Source organism: Haliotis cracherodii, unplaced genomic scaffold, assembly GCF_022045235.1.
Source record: "Haliotis cracherodii isolate W230 unplaced genomic scaffold, xgHalCrac1.p SCAF_4, whole genome shotgun sequence".
Taxonomy (NCBI): domain Eukaryota; kingdom Metazoa; phylum Mollusca; class Gastropoda; order Lepetellida; family Haliotidae; genus Haliotis; species Haliotis cracherodii.
The window spans coordinates 46493288-46515254 of NW_027266297.1; the positions used below are offsets into that span (position 1 = coordinate 46493288).

The following is a 21967-nucleotide window of genomic DNA, read 5'->3' on the forward strand; positions in this document are numbered from 1 at the left end:
AGATCTGTCCGGCGGTCCTGGGAGTTGATTAATAGCAATGAAGTCCCAGTACAGCCCAAGATGGACAGCAATGTGTGCTGTTCGCTCGAACCATACTCGGGAGATAAAGGGCGTGTAGCTCGCAGACTCCAGTCGCTGTAGCTAACGCCAAGAGAAACACTGTCTTTTTAGTGCGATTGAAGAAAGATGATGAGTGTTGTTCAAAGGGAGGAGTATGGAGGGACTTCAATACTACGTTCAAATCACATCCTGCGGTCGAAACTTGGCACGTTGATCTTCAAGACGAAATGACCGCAATAGTGATTGAAGTTCCAGGATCTTGGTCATTCTACGATCCGTAGGAACTGCCAACACCGAATTTAGGTCTAGCAGATATGTACTTATGGTACTACCCTTGAGGTGACATTTGTTGCGGAGATAGAGAAGGCATTTGTCCATAAACTGCGGTGACGCCGACATAGGGTCCTGTCTCTTATGCTCACAGAACGATTCAAAGAAGATGGCGCTGTATTTTGTGCCACCTGTCGCCTGGTACCACAAGTGCTATTAGCACTGCAGCGCAAGCTGGGGGCACCGGGGGTATATTGATTAATGGTTGAAACCCTGGAGGTGCCAAGGAACGGTGCACTGAGGGTGTTGATCCTTGACTGATTTATTGCCCCAGCATTGTAACCAACGATACATATAATTTCAAGAAAATAGACAAACATTGCAAGCAGAATAGACACAAAAAGAAAGACAGGCATGTAAGTTCAAAAGAGAAAATTACACTATAAAAAGTATAATTATATACTAAACAAGAGTGCTCTGAGAGCACAACATCCCCCGCATGAATCTTTGTATTTTATGAAATAACAACAGTAGATGGCACTGCATTTGAAACAAATTGTGCAGAACATTTTGTTGGGAGTAATCCAGTCTGAATGCTAATGCCATAAGGATGTAGCTCACCCACAAAAGCCTTATACAAGGAAACTAACTATAGTTAGATATTGTGACATTTTCACAACAGAAACTAAATGACAATGTTTAATAATGGTTGTTACCTGAGGCAAAATTGTACCTGTATCAGTTGACAAAAATGAGGATCATAAAAAAGGGTAGTAACTCTGTTAAAATAAATCAAATTTATAACGACTGCGATATGTGTATCAATAACACATGTTGTGTGTAGAGCGGCATGTGTTTAGAGCGTCAGGGATATTCCCTGAAAAATGTAGGAGTTGACATCACAAAAACAGTACCCTCTCTCACAGTTGTGCAAATCGAGCTTCATAAACCAAGGGCAGCAACTCTCTCAACATGACAAGAAATGAAACATGACGGTGATATGGATATATTAAACGTGCACATTTTAACTGTAGGAGGAGTTGATTTCACAAGCTTAGTACCCTCTTTCACAATTAGGCAAATGAGGCTCTGTAAAACAGGGGCAGGAATTCTATCAAAATTTGTCGAAATGAAACGGGACTGCGATATGCGTATCATCGACATGTCGACATCTTGTGTGTAGAGTGTCAGGGATAATCTCTAAAAGCTGGAGGAGGAGTTGATTTCACAAGCTTAATACCCTCTCTCACAATTAGGCAAATTAAGCTCCTTAAAAGAGGGGCAGTAACTCTGTCAAAATAAGTCGAAATGAATGGGACTGTGTAAAGTTTCAGGGATATTCTCTGGAAATTGTAGGAGGAGTTGATTTCACAAGCTTAGTACCCTCTGTGGGAGGGACAGACAGACAGACGGACTGCGCCACGACATTATCCCCCTTCGGCCATTCTTGCCCGGCGGGGGATACAAAGCCCAGAATAAGGAAGTATATAGCTCATGAACATGAGCTAAGATAGACATATTGAATTATCAAAGCATGAGACATGTAAACATACAACATAGCAAAACAAGATGGCGGATAGGCGCGGGTAAGAGCCAAAGTCAGGCAACAGTTACGCTATGGTAGGCCTGAAAAGACCAGCCTAGTACACCAGGCTAATAAGCAAAAGGATAGGCAAAGGATGCTATCTGGTTCTTCAAACTAGCAGGCTTTATTCTCAAACGTCTGTACAGTCAGTTGACTAGCAGCACTTCCGGTCACATGGTGGCTGCGGGAGGAAGTATGCCAGACAATTGGCTGGTACAACAATTTCTGTAGCCAGGACCTCTCACAGCTCTGTCTTACTAGTCAAAGAACACCAGTAGTTTCATAAAGTTGGTAATGCAGGATAAGATAAAAAAAAAAATACCTTGTTTCAGTCTGTGACCTTCTCTCGAGGCTGTCATTCAGCAGTTTGGAGTAGGACAACCTGTGAGGTGTGGAACATAAGAGAAAAAGATTTGGTCATGGTTCTTTTCAAAACAAAGCTGTAGCTCTCCTGGTTATATAATTATCAGCTTAAAACAAGAGTCGTCAGGAGATGACATATGGTGTTTGTCTATTAATACTCCACTTTTAGTTCCTTGCCATTGGATACCTTCAATTCAGTGAAGAAAAATAAAAAAATAAATGCTTCTTACTATTTTTCAACATTCCAACTTGTCATGAACACAGCAAGTTTCATCTACAAATAGTTGATGGTTTCGGAGTTCTGCTCAGGAAACGACTACTACCTTCATGTTCAGGAAAGTCCAACTTGTCGTCGTGAAAAATAAAAATATTAAAAAAAAATCCCATCTCATCAAAAGGCACCACTTCACTACTTTAATGATCTGTTTAGCAAGTTTCATCTTCAAATATTCAACAGTTTTGGAGTACTGCTCTGGAAGTGAGCACTGACCTCATTTTCAGTAAATTCCATCTTGTTGTTGAGGAAAAAAATAAAAATATAAAATACAAATCCCAAATCATCAAAAGGCACCAGTTCACCACTAAGCTGATCTGTATAGCAAGTTTCATCTTCAAATATTTAATGCCATTTTAGTTCTGCTCAGGCTCAGTACTACCCTCATTTTTGGGAAAAGTCCAACGTGTCGACATGATACCCCCGACCCGTCGAAGACTGGCATATGACACATCGCTAGCAAGCTTATTCTTTCATCTACATGCTCGTAACATCACCTGGAGTCTTTTCGTAGTTATAAAACAAGTGCAAAAGTGAGCGTAGCTCACTAATACCCCCGACCCGCCTAGTGTGTCAATAGTTACAAATTAAATAGCTAGGATAGGGTTTGGGAAGGGTTCCCCCTAGACTCCAATATCTGAGAGTCACCTTGACTCAGCCTATGAATTTTTGGGAGTCAAAAATATTTTTTGAGAGTCAAATGTTTTATTGTATGATTAATGAAATGTTCACTGTTAATGTTCCACTTAAAGTTAAGTATCTTTTAAATATAATATGTCTTTAGTTTAAGTTAACAAGTGCTAATTAATGTTCTAAGCTGATTGTACTACAGAGAAATAAATATTTATGAATGAAAAACAAAGTTTGTTGTTTTTATTTTTTCACAATCTTTAATTACTTCACAGCTCATGAAACAATTTACAGTGACACTAATACAGGATGAATAAATAACATCAGTCTCAACTGTGAGAAATAATTTTTAATCATGGATGGATATTAAAATACATTTCATGTCAGATTAAAATTTGATACCACTAACTCATTTACATGTTTTATCTAGTTATCTTGTATTATCTATCAACAGTGAAGTTGAACTGAAGAATTGTGAACACTCGTAATATTTTCTAGTTGAATACAGTTTATTAGCAACAATAAACACACCCAAAGCTTTACATTTCGTATATACCATATTTATTTGTGTATAATATGCACCCCTAATTATGGGCAATTAAATCCTGAAAAAAATATCTCTCGTGTATAATACTCACAGACTTTTCTTCAGTCTCATTTCAGGCTGTCATGATCCGTCATCGGAAATAGCATAACAAATCCGAATTGAATTACGCAAGTTAATCCTGTTGTTACACTATCTGGTAATAAACATGTGTTCTCTGTATATCTGACCTAATGTTTGTCATCTATTTTATTAATTTTATTTAAAATTTCGTTCAATAATGTTGAACTAAATTTCGGCCAAAACATGTGTCCCTCCGATACTTACAACTTCCGTTTACCCCGTTCCATAGGTTCTGCTTAACCACATACTGTGACCGCGCCAAATCACATTATTCACCGCAACAATGATAATATTTTCTTGTTTCATTTTTTACGAGTCTACACATCTAGATAAACATATGTCATGGTTAACAGTGGTGTTATGCGAAGTTATGTTACTTCTAAAAACGAAGATTAATTTAAAACTAGACGTAAATTTTAAGATGTTTGCATGTCTTCAGAAAATGTTTATAAATTAAGTTCAGGTGAGTAGTTGTAATATTTTCATTCCAAAGCTGGTAAACAACAACATAGATATTTTGAAATTGCGTCAGTCATGACGCAGTCATTTATTTCTGGACGCATTTTTCCTTAATTGAGAGTCATATATACGCAAGAATTCTGTGTCAGGGGAAACCCTGGTTAGGGTTTGACAAAATTAATAAAAACACCCCTCCATATGACACAGATTATATGTACTAAGTTTGAGATGAATCCACTGAATAGTTTAAGAGAAATCGCGCTGACAAAATTTTCGGACGGACGTTATGGTTTGAAAAATTCATAAAAAAATGGAAAATTAATAAACACAATTTTTTTCTTATGACTGCATCCCTCCATATGACACAGATTATATGCACTAAGTTTGAGATGAATCCACCGAAGAGTTTAAGAGAAATCGCGCGGACAAAGTTTTTGGAAGGACGTTAGGGTTTGAAATATTCATAAAAAAATGGAAAATTAATGAAAATAACTTTTTTCTTTTGACTGCACCCCTCCATATGACACAGATTATATGTACTAAGTTTGAGATGAATCCACTAGACAGTTTAAGAGAAATCGAGCGGACAAAGTTTTCGGACAGACAGATGGTTGGACGGAATCCTGGTATAACTATATACCCCCGACATTTTGTCAGGGTTATAATAAAAAATATTCCGAATCATCAAAAGGCACCAATCGACCACTTGACTGATCTGTATAGCAAGTTTCTGCTCTGACAACGGAAAACGGTCAGCTGACAAATGGACAGACATGCTGATAGCTGTATCATGTAAATCCCCCCATGTTTCGTTTTTGTCTTTTGTTTAACGCCGCACTCAGCAATATGCCAGGTATATGCCAGCGGTCTGTAAATAATCGAATATGGACCAGACAATCCAGTGGTTGACATCATGAGCATTGATCCATGTAATTGAGATAAGATAACACGCATCAACCAAGTCAGCGAGCCTGACCACCCGATCCTGTTAGTCGCCTCTTACGGCAAGCATGGGTTGCTGAAGACCGGGCTTGAAGTATAGAATTGAAGCAGTGGTAGGCAAACACAATTGTTACTACCTGAGTCGAATAGTTAACATACAGTTGAATATTTAACAGATAGAGTTGGATATTTAACAGATAGAGTTTGATAGTTAACGAATAGAGTTGAATAGTTAACAGATGTAGCTGAATAGTTGGTGAGGAGTTGAATAGTTGAATAGTTAACAGATATAGTTGGATAGTTAACAGACATTTGAATACTTAACAGATAGAGTTGAATAGTTAACAGATAGTGTTGGATAGTTAACAGATAGTTGAATAGTTAACAGACAGTTGAATAATTAAAAGACAGAGTTGGATAGTTAACAGACAGCTGAATAGTTAACAGATAGAGTTAAATAGTTGTAGGTGAATAGTTGGTGAGGGGTTGAATAGTTGAACAGACAGTTGGATAGATAACAGATGGAGTTGGATGATTAACAGTTGAATGGTTAACAGACAGTTGCACAGATGAGGACAATGCTTTGCAATAAAAAAAATTCTATTTGACTAAATCTTGTACCTAGTGTAATGCAGGTCATATCAACATGATGAAAACTCAGGTAACATGTGTAATGTCATAAACACATTTACATGTATTTCTTGTTTGTGATGGCATCCTATATAATGTTCTCTGACATTGCTATTTGAAAATCAATATGCTGCTGTTTCTTGTTTTGTTCATTTAGCTACAAATTATATCCATTTTAGCTATAATAGCAGTAACGTTATTTTTCCAAGCATTATCATTTGCAGAGGTCCTCTGGGTGTTCAAATGACCCCCTTCGTCGTGCAGTTAATGGCAGACCTTGGTCTTCTGCAAATGATAATGCCCTGAAAAATAATGTTTCCCTCATAACATAATAATCGAAGTATGACTACTATTTCTTACCTTTTCTTTGTTCTGAAGCTAAGCATCGGTGTGTGGGATGGGATAATGCTAACAGTAGCATTTGAATTCTTTGAGATTGATCCTGTCACGTCACCTCCAATGTCCAGTCCAGCTGTATTGACTGACTTCTGACCACGACCTTGTTCAGTTAAGTCTGCTTGAGTTGTGTCCCCTCCATGTAAACACCCAGCCTGCTTGTTAACACGTGGCAGGTCCCCTGGGGTGTCAAAATGTTCAGATGGGGGAGCATCGTCTTTACTAAGATCAGGTGCAGTACCAGTCATACCACTCTCATCACTATCTTGTTTGGCACTATGTGTTCTAGCATTGCTTTCATCTTGTTTTTTATCTGTATCAATGGCACTAAGTGTTTGAGATATATTTTCCACCCCACTTGTTTTGACAGATCTGGTTGATTTTACAGACTTAAGTTTTACATGGGTAACAGCTGTACACTCTTCAGCATTCACTTTCTGTTCAAGTTCCTCATCGACTGAAAGCCTCTCAGATGCAGTCTTGCTTCTGCCATTATTTGATGATTTTTTGTTCACAGAAGAGTTATTTATTTCATGATCTGTTGTTTCTAAAACACTTTCCTCACTTGACTGTTCTGCTTTTTTCAAAATTTTGTCATCAGTTATTTTATTGACTGTGGCATCTAAACCTGCCTCCAGTTCTGCTTGGTTACTTTCTGTGGCATCTAAACCTGCCTCCAGTTCTGCTTGGTTACTTTCTGTGGCATCTAAACCTGCCTCCAGTTCTGCTTGGTTACTTTCTGTGGCATCTAAACATGCCTCCAATTCTGCTTGGTTACTTTCTGTGGCATCTAAACATGCCTCCAATTCTGCTTGGTTACTTTCTGTGGCATCTAAACCTGCCTCCAATTCTGCTTGGTTACTTTCTGTGGCATCTAAACCTGCCTCCAGTTCTGCTTGGTTACTTTCTGTGGCATCTAAACCTGCCTTCAGTTCTGCTTGGTTACTTTCTGTGGCATCTAAACCTGCCTTCAGTTCTGCTTGGTTACTTTCTGTGGCATCTAAACCTGCCTCCAGTTCTGCTTGGTTACTTTCTGTGGCATCTAAACCTGCCTCCAGTTCTGCTTGGTTACTTTCTGTGGCATCTAAACCTGCCTTCAGTTCTGCTTGGTTTCTTTCTGTGGCATCTAAACCTGCCTTCATAACCTCATCTGTCATTCCCTTTGTCATATTCTCTTCATGGTCACTACAATTTGCAGTTTTAAACTTATTCGTAGACTTTTTGTTTTCTTTTTTGTTACTCATACGTATGAGGCTTTTCTCAGCAGAAGCATTTATATCAGAGCAAGATGATTTGTCTGACACATATACTTTTTTTTTACTTCTGCTATTCCTTCTATGGGAGTTTACTTTTACTGCTGTTTCAGTGTGTGTCTGTTCAACAGTCACATCCCCTGAGTTTGATAGGCTCTTGTTCTGCCGTTTTCTGCCCTTATTGGATGAAGCTTCCAGGGGCCCAATCTCTGCATTAACAGCCACATCCCTTGAGTTTGATAGGCTCTTGTTCTGCTGTTTTCTGCCCTTATTGGATGAAGCTTCCAGGGGCACAATCTCTGCATTAACAGCTACATCCCCTGAGTTTGATAGGCTCTTGTTCTGCTGTTTTCTGCCCTTATTGGATGAAGCTTCTGGGGGCCTGTCCTCCGTTGCCCCAAGACTCTGCTTGCTCTGGCTGCGGGTTCGCCTGGTAGACAGTCTCCCTGTCACATCTTCACTTATACTTGCATTACTTTCCTCTCCAAGAGAAGTCTGTCCACACCTTGACCTGTTCAATGTTGGTTTGTTCCTAGGCTTGCCCTTCTTTTTACTATATTTACCTTTGGAAGACAAGTTTGCACTTTGTTGTCCTTGGCTAGTCTCAGTCTCTGTCAGCTGGGAAGAACTATCAGCTGTTTGGTCATCCATGGTTGACTGAAAAGAACCAAGGAAACAGTACAATGCAGTATTTCAGGCAGAGATCAAATAGAAAAGGTTCTTTACTCTACATACTAGAAAAGACACAAAACTTTGTCATGTAACCTTTTGGAAACTCTCCAACTGTATGCTGGCAACCTCAGTGGTGACATGTTTCTCCTCCCTGTGAGCTGGTAGCTTCCCTTTCATGATGTGACTTAGTTGGCTGCGACTCAGGGTGTCAGGTCTCTTCAGGACAGTCCCTGTCACGTCATCATCCTGGACGCCTTCACTGCATGCTGAACATCAAACGGAAAGGTTCTAGATAATGGAAAATATTTGCATGTTGCCTATTCTATCTGGACAGTAGCTGTGCCCAAGGTTTTTGTTAAATCCATGTTTGTTAGTAGTTTTACGCCACATTCAGCAATATCAGCTATATGACGGCAGTCTGTAAATAATCAAGTCTGGAACAGACAACCCAGTGATTGACATCATGAGCATTAATCAGTGCAATAGGGTTATGATGCCATGCGCCAAGCAAGTTGGCTAGCCTGACCAACTGATCCCGTTAGTCGCCTCTGACTACAATCATGGGTTGATGGAGAACAATTCTAACCCAGATTTTTGAGGGTCCATTGTTTGTTGTTTTATGTCACAGTACAACATTGAAACATTTTACTTTGCAACAGTATGAACATTGTTGTTGATGCATGATGAACCTACTTGACTGGGATGATTGCTCCAGCGGTACTCCCTCTGTGCTCTGGCTGTACTCCCCAGTAGACTCTGGCAGAGACTCTGCATCTTCCATTGCAGACTCCACAACAGATTGTTCACTCTCACTCCAGACTGTGGAATCTTCTGGTACATCATGAGCTTGTTTAAGGTTAGAGGAGTGTTGGTGATGAGTGTAGGTACCCTGGACACTCCCTGTGTCACAGCACCTCTGTTCCTCTGCACTATCAGGAAGGTTGTCCTCCACCAGCTCAGTGGAATCCTCCACGGAATGTCCGCCCCCAGTCCCCCACACATCTCCCTCATTATCTGCACCATGTCCCATATCACTGTTTTCCCACCCGGTGCCAGCATATCGGTGTCTTGAGTTGATCACCACCTCACCTTCAGACCCATCCTCACCAGTCACAGAGGAACTGAAACATTCGCCACAAAACAATTCTCTATTAGTTGGGACCATATTTTAGTATTTCCAGAAATGGGGTAGCACACAACAGACTACATAAGGCACAACAACCGCAGGCAGGCATTGAGACAGGCCAGTGGATGGCCTGACAGGAGGATACCCTGCATCAATAAGCAGATGGCAGTGAGAGAGTGAGAGTGAGAGAAAGAGAGTGTGAGTGAGAGTGAGTGTGTGTGTGAGAGAGAGAGAGAGAGAAAGAGAGAGAGAGAGAGAGAGAGAGAGAGAGAGAGAGTGAGAGTATGTACATAGCTAATGACTGTATCATGATAATGATGTTTAACATGTTTAGTAAAATCTAAATAATTTTTACATTTGTATACTTATCCTGCATTACTCCTTAATGCATTCACTGCTTACTTACGACAACTAGAAGGACAGCGCTGCGAAGGTCCTGGGTGAAGAAATAAAGTTGTTGTTCTCAAGTCCCAATCAGTGGCCTTCCGTCGCTGTTCTGTGATCTTGACACCTAAGGTCATCTTCACAACACTGCCTGTCGCCCGAGCTCTTAGAAAAACATACTTTTGAGGTTTCTGAAGCCAAAGTGGGGAGGCAAGTCTTACGACGGGTGGGCCTTAAGCGTAGTAATGCAGGATAAGTATACAAATGTAAAAAATATTTAGATTTTACTAAATTATTTACTTATCCTGCATTACTCCTTAATGCATCTGTATTGGACGGTTTGGAGGTGGGTAAACCTTCAGAATACAGAAACCTCAATAATTCACACCCTGCAATAAGACACCAGTTAGTCGATAAAACGTGAAGCGGAAAAGTTCAGAAAAGAAACAAAACGCCATTACGGTAGGGTTGTTCAAAAATAATAAAGATTGAACATAGGAATTAAAGAGAAATTCCCTATATACACGCTTAGTAATAAAGAAACTAATAGCTATTCAGCTAATTCTTTACTTACTACGTCATCGAGCCGTCGCTGACAAACAAGATTGTCTAATATTCTTCCACTGGCGGCGACTGTGTGACTGCACATGGAAGTTGACTGGCTCTGTATAGGGCGAGTTCATTATTTGCGTCAGGGGTTGGCAACCTGCAGGATAACAACCAGAGGGCCAAACTTCGAACGTCTTCGACATCCTCGAGAGCCCCAACACGAAGGTTATGACTACCGAAAATATGTGTCGAATCTCCAGAAATATCCTTCCGTGATTGTTCCAAAACCACAATTGCCGTGTTGAGCCCTGGTAAGGCTGACACCTTGAGATCTTGAGGGTATTTCGCTCTCGGCGAGTTCTGTTTCTCGTAGGCCTGAAGGATTACTGCGCGTAACCATAGAGATATGGTTTTTGCGATTATGCGACTGACTTCGGTCTTTGACGAAGTAAATACGGGTATCAATGACCGCTTCCTCGAACCACGCCTAGTCTTGGAGCGTCGAATGAAAACTCGAACTGCTCGCACCGAGCCCAGGAGAACTTCACCATGTACGATTCCCACAACAGTCGTTATCGGTGGGATGGTGAAGGAACGGTCGGGTTGGCCTGGTAGTAGATTTTAGCAATAAAATCCCAGCATAATCCTAGATGTCCCGTTCCGTGCGTCCCATGCTCAATTCGGATCTGGGTTGAGTCGATCACATGTAGTTCGCTCACCCGTACCGCCATTGCTAATGCCAAGAGAAACCATTGTTTCCTTGGTGAGGTCATGAAATGAGGCAAGCTCCTCACAGCGATAGCCCGTTCGCGGAGCTCTCTATACTATGCCGAGAGTGTAACGAGGTGTCACGCGCGGGGAAGGTGCTTGAAAATGAGGATGCAATGAGGGGCTCGAAGGGGGCCCTCGCAAACCTCGAAGTACCATGTTCAAGTCTGAATCAGGTGGGTGGAACTTGGCCTTCTGATCCTCAAGCCTGAATGAGCATAATATGGCCTGTAGTTCTGTGACCTTAATCACATTGTGATTTTCTGGAAACGGCCAACACTAAGATAATTGCAGCCAATTGTGCTACCTTCCAAGTGTTTTTGGGTACGCAATGTAGGAGGTATTCCACTAGGAATTGTGACGCAATCGTAGGGTCTTGATTCTTTTCTTCCCTATAAAAAGTCTCAAGTGATCCTCACTTGTCATCGTCGTCTCTGGGAGAGTAACAATGAACTAAAGCTATAGCTTTGCTGCCCGTGTCGAAATAACCCTTCGCAATTAAACACCTTTTAAAGACGAACCATGCGTGCAGACATTGGGTGAGGAAATTTTCTGTTGAGGGTGGATGAGTAGGTTGGACCACTGTGAGAGGGGTAGTGAATCTTTTTTTAGATTTTTCTGAGCTTGAAGAACTACCCTCTCGCCGGTTACCAAGGTGTGACCAAAGGAGAGATCGAGATACCTTGTCTCCTTGATCCCCTGTATCACCTTGGGAAGTAAAAGTGGTGGCAGAAAAGTTTTTTTGCCCTTCCCCAGTGATACTGAACTTGTCCACTGCCCAAGTCTGCGGATCCGGCAACGGGGAGATATACGTCATGAGTTGGTGGCCTAGGCAAGTAATAAACAAGTCAATGTTTGGTTGCCTGAATTCCTGAAGCAGTAACTGGAATGCTTCTGTGAGAAATTTCCACTCGGTGGGAGCCACCCTGTCTGGACGTGACAAAGTATCGGCCAGTATGTTTCTACATCCGGGGATGTGCTGAACTATGAACTTTAGTCACAGCCGATCCACTAGATGGAACAAATCTGAATGTCCTTAGAAGTAGAGAGTGGGAGTGTGTTGTTCCCCGATTGCACAGGCACCACACCGCAGTGCTGTTGTCTGTGGATATTGTAAGTCTGGCTAACTGTAGTTGATTCTGCCAATGTGATATAGCCAGAATTAAAGCTTTCAACTCCAAGTTGTTTATGTGCCACTTCCATTGAGCGCTGGGCCATAGCCCTGAGCTTATCTGGTCTTGTAAGTGAAGACCCCAGCCCTGAAAGGGGACGTCCACAAACAGGTGTGTTTTCGGGGAAAACCCGAATAAAGAGACTGCGCAGACATTCAATGCCACAAATTTAGGCAAGGCTCTAGCTTAGTCGGTAGAGTGATGGCCTTGAGTGGATCCTGACTCCTGATATAAGGGTTCAGGAAAAAATTGAATTGGTCGCAGTTGTAAGCGTCCCATGCTAGTTAACTCCTGTGCCGGGGTGATTAACCCTAGCAACACTTGACACTGGCGAAGTGTGTGTGGTTGGTGTAGAGTAGATGACAAAAGAAGTAGAAACTTGTGCCATCTGTCCCTCGGTACAGATAGGATATCCTGGTTTGTCTTGAACAGGTCTCCTATGAACTGAAGTCAATAGGAAGGAGAATACTCCTGACTTCGCCTCGATGATTGTCTATCCCAGTTATTGACATGTGTTGATGATACAGTAGATCGCCCTCCATCTACGACTCGAACCAAGTGTTCGTCAAGTGTAGATAGTTATTGGCTTCATCACTCCTGTAAATAGCCATAAGTGTCACTGACATGTCAAATGGGAAATACTACCATTGGTAGTGAACCCCAATGAACTGGACCTGAAAAGTCTACGTTTGGGATGGATAGTCGAGACTGATCAAGAATCAAACGTTCGTTGAACACAGAGAGATTGTGGATCATTCTCATCTTGTCTGGGTCCTTCATAAGTACCAGGTAGGTGTGAGGATAAAACCCCGGTGTAAAGACTGGGTTGTGAACCCACTCTACAGCTCTTCTTACCAACAGTATATCAATGTTGGATTTTCCCAATCAAACTGTGGTCAACGGTGGGGTTATCTCTACCCGTATACGGACACCATGATTTAGTGCGATAAGTACGAAATCGTCCTTGAGACTTGTCTCTGCCAATCCCTTTCCTAGTAAGGGAATGCTGGTCTTCCCTGAGAAACGCGCGTCTAGGCTTATAATTCCCTGACTTGCCAGCCCGCTTAGACTTTCCAAGCTTTTTGGGAACTTGACGTGCGTGTCTGCAATCTGTTCGTTGAACAGGGGAGTAGATGACCAAGATTGACGTAATAGACTCTTGGGTGTAACGGTAATCTCCGTCAAAACGGTCTCAAGATGAATTTTCCTGTGGTCAAACTGACGCTGTAGGAAAAACACCATAGTTTGGAAGTGATCTAATCAGATAGGGTTATCCTCTAATAGATTCTGATCCACTGCAAACATTGACGATATTGGTCGCTTAAATGACGGAGCAAATGTGAGTTTTGGAGAAGTCTTCCTCCAATGACCTCGTGGTGTCCCTCTTATTTACCCAGTTATCAGGGGAGGACGTTACTGACACGAGATGGTCTGCTACCCAATCGGGTACATGTGCTAAGCTGATCATGTGCCGGTAATGTAACCGAGTACACTGTTAGCCTTTGGGCTAAGGTCATTGTAGAGACCTTGATTGGTACGCAGACGCTGCGCTCAGCGCAGGTCTGGAATGTTGGAACAGCGCTAAGCTGATCCTGCGACGCTTGTGTAATAGGAACGCTTGGGTAGCAGTCAGATGCTGCGCTCGGTGCAGGTCTATGCTGGATATGTTGGAAGAACGCAAAGCTGATCGTGTGTCGCTTGCGTAATAGGAGCGCTTGGGTAGCAGTCAGACGCTGCGCTCTGCGCAGGTCTATGCTGGATATGTTGCAACAGCGCTAAGCTGATCGTGCGTTGCTTGCGTAATAGAAGTGCTTGGGTTGTAGTCAAGTGCTGCGCTTGGCGCAGATAAATCAGACACAAAGCTCAAAGGTATTGACTGGATCAAGGCTTGCGTCTAATCTACCCCCATCATAGCATCTTGATACGCTGGTGCTGTCGCCGACGTCACAGATTAACATACATGTATCTGGAAGTGTCCGGCGGCTGAAAAAATAGGAGCAGTTACGATACTCACAAAATCCTCCGGTATTGTTTATTTCGGTGGATGGTGTACTTCTGCAGTCACAGGCGTCATAATACCTGCCGATAATAACGGTTGGGTGGTAATGACCGAACCATGTCATTCGCTATTCTGTGATATTGACATTCCTCTCGTCTCACAACGGAATAACTGCAAAATATGATTGTGAGTAATCTGCTTTTATATAGTAAACTTGTTGGATTGGAGATTTACAAAAAAATTACATTTTGAATTTTGGCGAGCACATCTACATGCATGCATAGGACTGTGGATAAAGATCTTTGGGGCGATTATTCCACGACAATATGTACACCACGCAAACATAAGTTACGCAATTAAACCATTGAAGAAATGGTACTGGAAGAATGCCGTAGAATTGAACACTAATCTATCGGCAAAATTATGAGTTGCAAGGGTATACAATATTTTTGTATGCGCAACTCAATGTAAACCAAGGGTATTTATATTTTCATTTAGGGTTTGGAGAGCACATCTGCGTACAGACCAAACAACGTGGATGATAATCTTTGTAAGATTTTTCCCACGACAATAAGTACCACGCTCAATCATAAGTTACACAATTACGCCATTGTTGATGAGGCGGTTCTGGAAGAATGCCATAGAATTGAACAATTATCTATCGGCAAAACTACGAGTTGCAAGAGTATACAATAGTTCATATACGCAACTCAATGTAAACCAAAAAGACCAACAAAAACCTATTTAATCGCATAAACATAGGTATGCAATAAAAGAATTGTTGATGAAGCGGGACTGGGACTGAGTTGAAAAAGTATACAATAATTTGAGTATACGCAACTCACTGTTACGCCAAAGCTAGTAGTATTTAAGAACATAAGAATATGTTATACATACATAGCTGAGAATTGTAAACAATTTGACTACCTTGGTAGGCAAACGATTGTAACACAATTCAAAATGGCTGCGAACAACAATATTTTGGCAGGAAAAAAGACAAGAGTCTTTTCACGCCTGATTAATTCACATAAAACTACACTACATGGTGAAAGTAATATGAAAAGAATACATCACCCATCACAGATCAATTTTTAAGATTGTAGACAAACTGAAGGTCTAAAATTAATCCAAAAGGAGAGCTCCGCTGGGACACGTCCTAGCTGTGCTGCGACAAGCAGTGATGTGAAGATGACCTTAGGTGTCATCAAGGTCACAGGACAGCGACGGAAGGCCACTGATTGGGACTTGAGAACAACAACTTCATTTCTTCACCCAGGACCTTCGCAGCGCTGTCCTTCTAGTTGTCGTAAGTAAGCAGTGAATGCATTAAGGAGTAATGCAGGATAAGTAAAAAATATGTGTTTTTCAGAATAAAAACAATGTTTTATTGGTCTGTTTTCAGTCGTACAAATGGGTATCTCTCATACCCTCACTTCTAGTCGCACGTTTAAAAGCAAGCCAGAAACTGGAATGTTAACATTAAACTTGTTTCCGTCCAGTTGCGCACGCACTTCCCTATGACATGTCACAAATCTAGAAGAATAAGCCATCATTCAGGACTGGACTGGATTACTTCCCTGTGGGAATGGCTGGGTGGGAAGTTACGACTGAAAAAAGACCAATAAAACATTGTTTTTATTCTGAAAAACACATGTTTTAGTCTGTTTTCAGTCGTACAAATGGGTAGAATTCAACGGAACACTGGAAGGAGGGTCGGGAAAGTAATCAGGATGTGACCTCTTTCTCGTCGAATGTACAAAGTTCCTCACCCCTGTAGTGACAATAGAACATTATTAGATTAGAACCAGATGCACGGACGAGACAAGTTGTTTATCACGAACGCACAGCATGGTTAATGCTCTTCGACACACAACTAATTATCGATGCGACAGGACAACTGCACACGTCAGTTGAATGGCAATTGAAGTGTGGTCGGCATATAATTCAGTTACAGAACAACTGGCCGTATACAATGTAACTAAAAATAGCATGGTTAATGCTCTTCGACACACAACTTATTATCGATGCGACAAGACAACTGCACAAGTCAGTTGAACTGCGATCAAAGTGTGGTCGGCGCATAATTTAGTTACAGAGCAACTCGCAGTATACAAGGTAACTAAAAAATACGAGCAGTACTACAAAGTCTGGGAAGACGATGCATACACCGAATAACCATAATAAAAAAAAGCCGAAGTACTGCACACAACAAAAAAACATAAGAATGCGTACATTCACCAACAGCTTTAATTGTAACATGTTATATATGGCACAAAGTGTCGAGCAAATAGTCCAAAGTGAATAAAGCACAAATTCACTGTCTTTGCTGGGAGATCTGTTGTGCCACCACGAGTGGACCAAACTGTTTGAGTCCTTCAACATCTTCTGTTGAGATATCTCTGAGATAATGCGAAGCAAACACTGAAGTAGATCTCCAAAAGCAGCCCTCCATAATAGCTTGCAGCGAAAAATTACTGTGGAGTGCTAATGTTGAAGCAGTGGCTCGAACTTCGTGCAGATGAGAGGAGGTGGGAGGTGCGAGTCCTTGCGCCTCGTAAGCTCTGAGAATTACCGCTCTCAACCAAAAGGAGAGAGTATTACGTGTAATCACTTTGCATTGGTGAAAATGTTGTCGTCGCTGTTCAGATCGCTGCAGGTAAATACGAAGCGCTCAAACTGTGCACAGGGTGAGATGAGCGTGATTATGAGGGCTGATAATGGCAGACAAGGAAGGAATGTGGAACATTCTCGGATCTTGGCCAGGAAGTTGATTTTTCGCTAAAAAATCCCATCTGAGACCAAGATGGACTACCGCCGGGTTGAAGCCACGAGACCTGGCGAAAAATGGAGAAAGTGGTCCACTTGTCATCGTACAGCTTACGAGTCGTAACTCGATGTGCTGACGAGACAAGCGCTGCCGCTTTAGCCGAATATCCTTTCTTCATAAACAAGGTCTTAAGCCAACCCAGGCGTGAAGCTGGAAGTTCTTTATCCCTGGATGCAAGTCGTCGGTTTGAGGATGAAGAAGGAGGTCGTCTCGATCTGGCAACGGGATCTGAAGAAGTTCCGGGAACCACGTTCTGGCCGGCCAATAAGGCGCGACCAAAAGCAGACGTAGGTTGGCCGTTTGACGAACTTTCTCCAGGATCGACGGTAACAGCACCTCCCATGATATCGCTAGAGCGACATGGTCCCATGCCCGTAGGTCTGGAACCAGCGACAAGAATCGAGGGAGGCGGTTGTTGTACCGGGTTGCGAAGAGATCTACTTGGGACAACCAGAGTCAATTTGGCAGCAGATGAAAGACTGTCGGATGGATCATCCACTCCATGGGAGACGGCCTTGATGGTCTCGACAGGGCGTCGGCTATCACATTCTTGGCCCCCGGGATGTGACGGGCTCTTACGCCCATGTCCAAGTCGTCGACGAGGGTGAAGAACCTCAATGTCCGGTCCGGGTTGTTCCCTGTTTGTTGATGCAGTGGACGACTGTGGAGTTGTCCGACTGTATCATCAGCCGTTTCCGACGAAGTCGAAGTTTCCAGAACTTGATCGCCCGAATCACTGCTTCCATCTCGAGGCAGTTGATGTGGAGGACCTTTTCTTCTGGCGACCACAGCCCGGCCGCTTGGTCGTCCCCGAAGTGCGCTCCCCAGCCTTCCAATGACGCATCTACGAATAGGTGTAGTATGAATGGAGGCTCGCTCATAAAGATGCCTATGCAAATGTTCGACAGCTGGAGCCACAAGTTGGGGGTACAACAATCTCTGCAGCGGACGAAGTTGAAGACGACCTCGGCGAGTCAGGTCTTGGGCTGATGTCAACAGACCGAGGACTTCCTGTCACGTGTGCACCGACGCCGGGGCATGTAGAAGTCTCGAAACGCTTCTGACAATCTTGTCCAAACGGTCTTGAGGTACCTTGACCAGATTGACCCCCGTCTGGAAGTGTATCCCGATGTACTGTAGATCCCGAGTTTGTACCAAGTCCGACTTATAGAAGTCAAGTGCTCACATTCTTTACAATATTTATCCCACAAACACGTTGAAAACCCGTCCTTAATGATGCAGGAAGGACAATACTTGTGAGGGTCCACTTTAGACAGTTTTCTTTCACATGAGGCACAAATGCCCGACATGTTGCTACGTGTATAGTGAGTGAGCTTTTAGCAATATTCCAGCAATATCACGGCGGGGGACACCAGAAATGGGCTTAACACATTGTACCCATGTCGGGAATCGAACCCGGGTCTTCGGCGCGACGAGCGAACGCTTTAACCACTAGGCTACCCGACCGCCCCTGCTACGTGTATAATCAAGTCAAACAGTCAAACACGTGTTGAACACAACCAATGGATTACCAAGGATTACATTCCAGGAGTCTACAGGTAAGACATATTATTATTACTTTATTAGAACAACAACTGTAGACAAGCGATAAGTACTAGTAGAATAGATTTGTGACATGTCATAGGGAAGTGCGTGCGCAACTGGACGGAAACAAGTTTAATGTTTACATTTCAGCTTCTGGCTTCCTTTTAAACGTGCGACTAGAAGTGAGGGTATGAGAGATACCCATTTGTACGACTGAAAACAGACTCAAACAAATATTTTGCCTATGACTCCACTATGACAGTGCAAGTATACTTACATATTTTCATCCCGTTCCTGTGGTGTACCTGCAGCCAGCTGAAACATTGACCATCAGTCAGAGTAACTATAGTACCTCCGGAAGGTTCCTCAACAGTCACTTACAGCAAGTAAAGGATTTATTTGCTTGACAACATGTGTAGTGTTTTTAGAGATTGACAGTCCTTTTGCTAGGCGTTAAGATAATTTCTTCTCTTGCATGAAAATAGCTTGTTAAATAGAAATGAATGTTATATTTTTGAAAATTTCAATATGTTTCTGAATTCTGATTTGGGATCAAAGCATGTTCTACTTTTCAACTCACATAATCCTATCATAAAAACAAAACAAAAACAGAAATGGTAAAAACGACAACAATGGATTCGATCACTTCTGAACCAAAGGCACCTTCACTTCTGCTCTGCAGCTCTGGCTGATGATAAAAAGGTTCTCAATTGAAACACAAGCAGATGGACAAAACTAGATCAGTATCAAGTGGTCACTTTGTTGTGGAGGAAGAACAGAAGAGGCTCAGACAAGGAAGAAATGCATGTGAGAAATTTACAAGTGACATGTAGGCAACTCACAAAACTCCTGGTGTCATTAGTCCGAATGCTCCTGTGGAAGGACAGTATGCTGTCAGCTTCTGTAAACACAACAAATGGTTATTTTAACATTGTATACTTTGTGCTACCTTAATGAAAAATGGTTATAAGAAGTTCCAGTCTAATAACCTTGACCACCAATTTTAGCCATGAGCTGTCTGAACATTTCAAATTAAAAGTATGTGTGGCGTTACAACTGTAATCCTACCACAGCAAAAGTTAGAATTATAGTCCAAATTATCACAATGACTTTGACATGGCAGTCCCAACATATGACAGGTGTTGAGTTAGTTATTTAGAGATATTCTTCTCTTATTAGAAATAGCTATAATTTTTCTTGAACTAATCTAACATTTCCTGCATTTAAGCAATGTTTCTTGTGACCTCAAATGACTTTCACCTCAGAGGCCACCCAAATGTTCATGTGGATTGAACCCTACATAATTATTAGCAACATATACTACATACAATCTAAACCAAACATATAGTGATACGTACCAATGCATTATTAGTTCACAAACTACAACATACAAGTTTAAGCAAAGTGTGAATAAACCAAACAAATATTTCAAGAGGTAACAAATATATTTGTGCTGATATTTTCCTTTTGCCAATCTGGAGAGGTAAGAAGTGTATGAGATTCCAGTCTGGAGGTTGCTGGTGCCAGTCAGTTCCTGTACTGCCACATAGATTCAAGTAAAATCTAGATATTTTTACATTTGTATACCTATCCTGCATTACTTCTTAATGCATTTATTGCTTGTTCTTGACAGAGAAAGAGCTGTGTGGGGTCTTGCTGAAGAATGATGGCGTGTAGACACAGAGCGATCATTTTGCAGCTTACTTCCACCTGCAAGGTCATAGAAATCGGATGAAAAGACGATGACATTGTCCCCAACATTCCTTGGAGTTGAATGGAACATCTCAGCGCACACCCTGGACATAGTAGAAGCTCCTGCTCATCTTCAACCCCCACAAATGAAGAGAGATGCAGGATGGTGTATGAAAAATCTGGCAGTCTTGGGAGTTGATTTTTGGTGATGAAGTCCCTCCAGAGCCCATGATGAACGGCTCCATGCGCTCCTCTCTCAAATCTAAAGTAGTTAACTCACCTGTGCTGCTGTAGGCAGGGCTAAGAGGAAGACCATCTTCATGGTGAGGATGTAGTAGCAGAATGAAGCGGCTCAAACGCCACGCCTCTCAGCTGGGCATCTGAACTTGGCCTTCTGGTCTTCTAGATGAAAGGAGCGCAGCAAGGCTTAGAGTTCCAGAATCTTAGTCATGTTACAATTTTCTGGGACAGTCAAGACACTGTTGAGGGCCACAAGGTAGGTAGGGATGGTGCTGCCCTTCAGGTGATGCTTGTGGCGCAGAAAAAGGAGGAATTCAGCCAAGAATTGAGGTGACGTAAAGGTGGGATCCTGGTGTTTCTCCTTGCAGAAACTCTCAAAGGACCACCACTTGTGGTCATAAAGGCTCCAGGTAGAAGGGCTGTGCGCCAATGTGATGACTCTCGCTGCCGTTGCCGAGTCGTCCTTGGCTTTTTGTAGGTGGACCAGGCTTGAAGATATAACCTGTCTGGAGCTGTGTGGGGCCATTTGCTGTGAGGGTGGATTGACAGGTTTGGCCAACCTGGCAGTTTGAGGGGGTCAATGGCAGACATCTTGAGATCCACGAACCTGAGGGCCACCAAGATGCTATCAAAATCAGAGCGGGGCTGAGGGACCTAGGAAAAGAGGACAGGAAGCGGAAAAGCGTTCGCTTTTAATCCTTCCCAGGGGACACTGTGGCCGTCGAGCGCCCAGGTTTGCAGATCTGGTATTGAAGATATGTAGGTCTGGATCTGGAAGTTGTGGCTGGTGGCAAACAGGTCGATGTTGGGGTAGTCAAAGTGTTGACAGACAAAATTGAAGACGTTTGGGTGGAGCCTCCTTGTCTAATCTGAAGAGTGTGTCTGCTAGAAAGTCTCTGGCTCTGAGCGCCGAACCACAGTCCCTAGGTGACCTGGCCCTCCGGATGTGCTCCCCAACATTAAAAAGAGGTGTCGACAAGCAGGTGTAGTGAGAGCATGAACTCTGTCAAGAAGATGCCTTCTAAGACATTCGACTCCACCGACTAACAGTGGAGATGCGACTTGGGGTTTTCCGGGACGACGATGGAGATCGACCAATTCCTGGCATTTGATGTAGTGAGCAGGGAACATTTGTATTAGGTGCAGTCAAAGCTGGCCTATGGAGGTCAAGTCCTGCACTGACGTAAGGAGACACAAAAGCGCCTGGGAGTCGGTGGTGCTGGATTCAGTCCAGTTCAGTTTAGTTTAGTTCAGTATGAATTGCAGGTTGAATGAGGGCGTGAGCTCCGATTTATGCATGTTGAAGATCCAAACCTGCTGGTGGAGGAGGCATTGTGTAAAATCCCTGTGGTGAATGTTCTAAACTTGACATTCCACAGGTGGAAGGAGAGGCAGAGCCACATGAGGATGAAACAAGGACGAGACAGGAGAAAGTGGAAAGCAATCACTACTATTAGTAGCTCT

General features: G+C 42.6%; 1 protein-coding gene across 2 annotated transcripts in view; it reads right to left on the minus strand.

Moving 5' to 3' along the window:
- Positions 1 to 21967, minus strand: part of LOC139478290 (serine-rich adhesin for platelets-like) — a 67740-nt gene that overhangs the window by 27021 nt on the left and 18752 nt on the right. For both annotated transcript variants that reach the window (XM_071260703.1, XM_071260702.1), the window contains exons 7-12: positions 19414 to 19472; positions 18849 to 18886; positions 8895 to 9322; positions 8295 to 8467; positions 6241 to 8186; positions 2238 to 2297 (exon numbers count right to left, since the gene is read on the minus strand). In XM_071260703.1, coding sequence (XP_071116804.1) covers positions 2238 to 2297; positions 6241 to 8186; positions 8295 to 8467; positions 8895 to 9322; positions 18849 to 18886; positions 19414 to 19472 — 2704 coding nt within the window. The remainder of the gene's footprint in view (positions 1 to 2237; positions 2298 to 6240; positions 8187 to 8294; positions 8468 to 8894; positions 9323 to 18848; positions 18887 to 19413; positions 19473 to 21967) is intronic.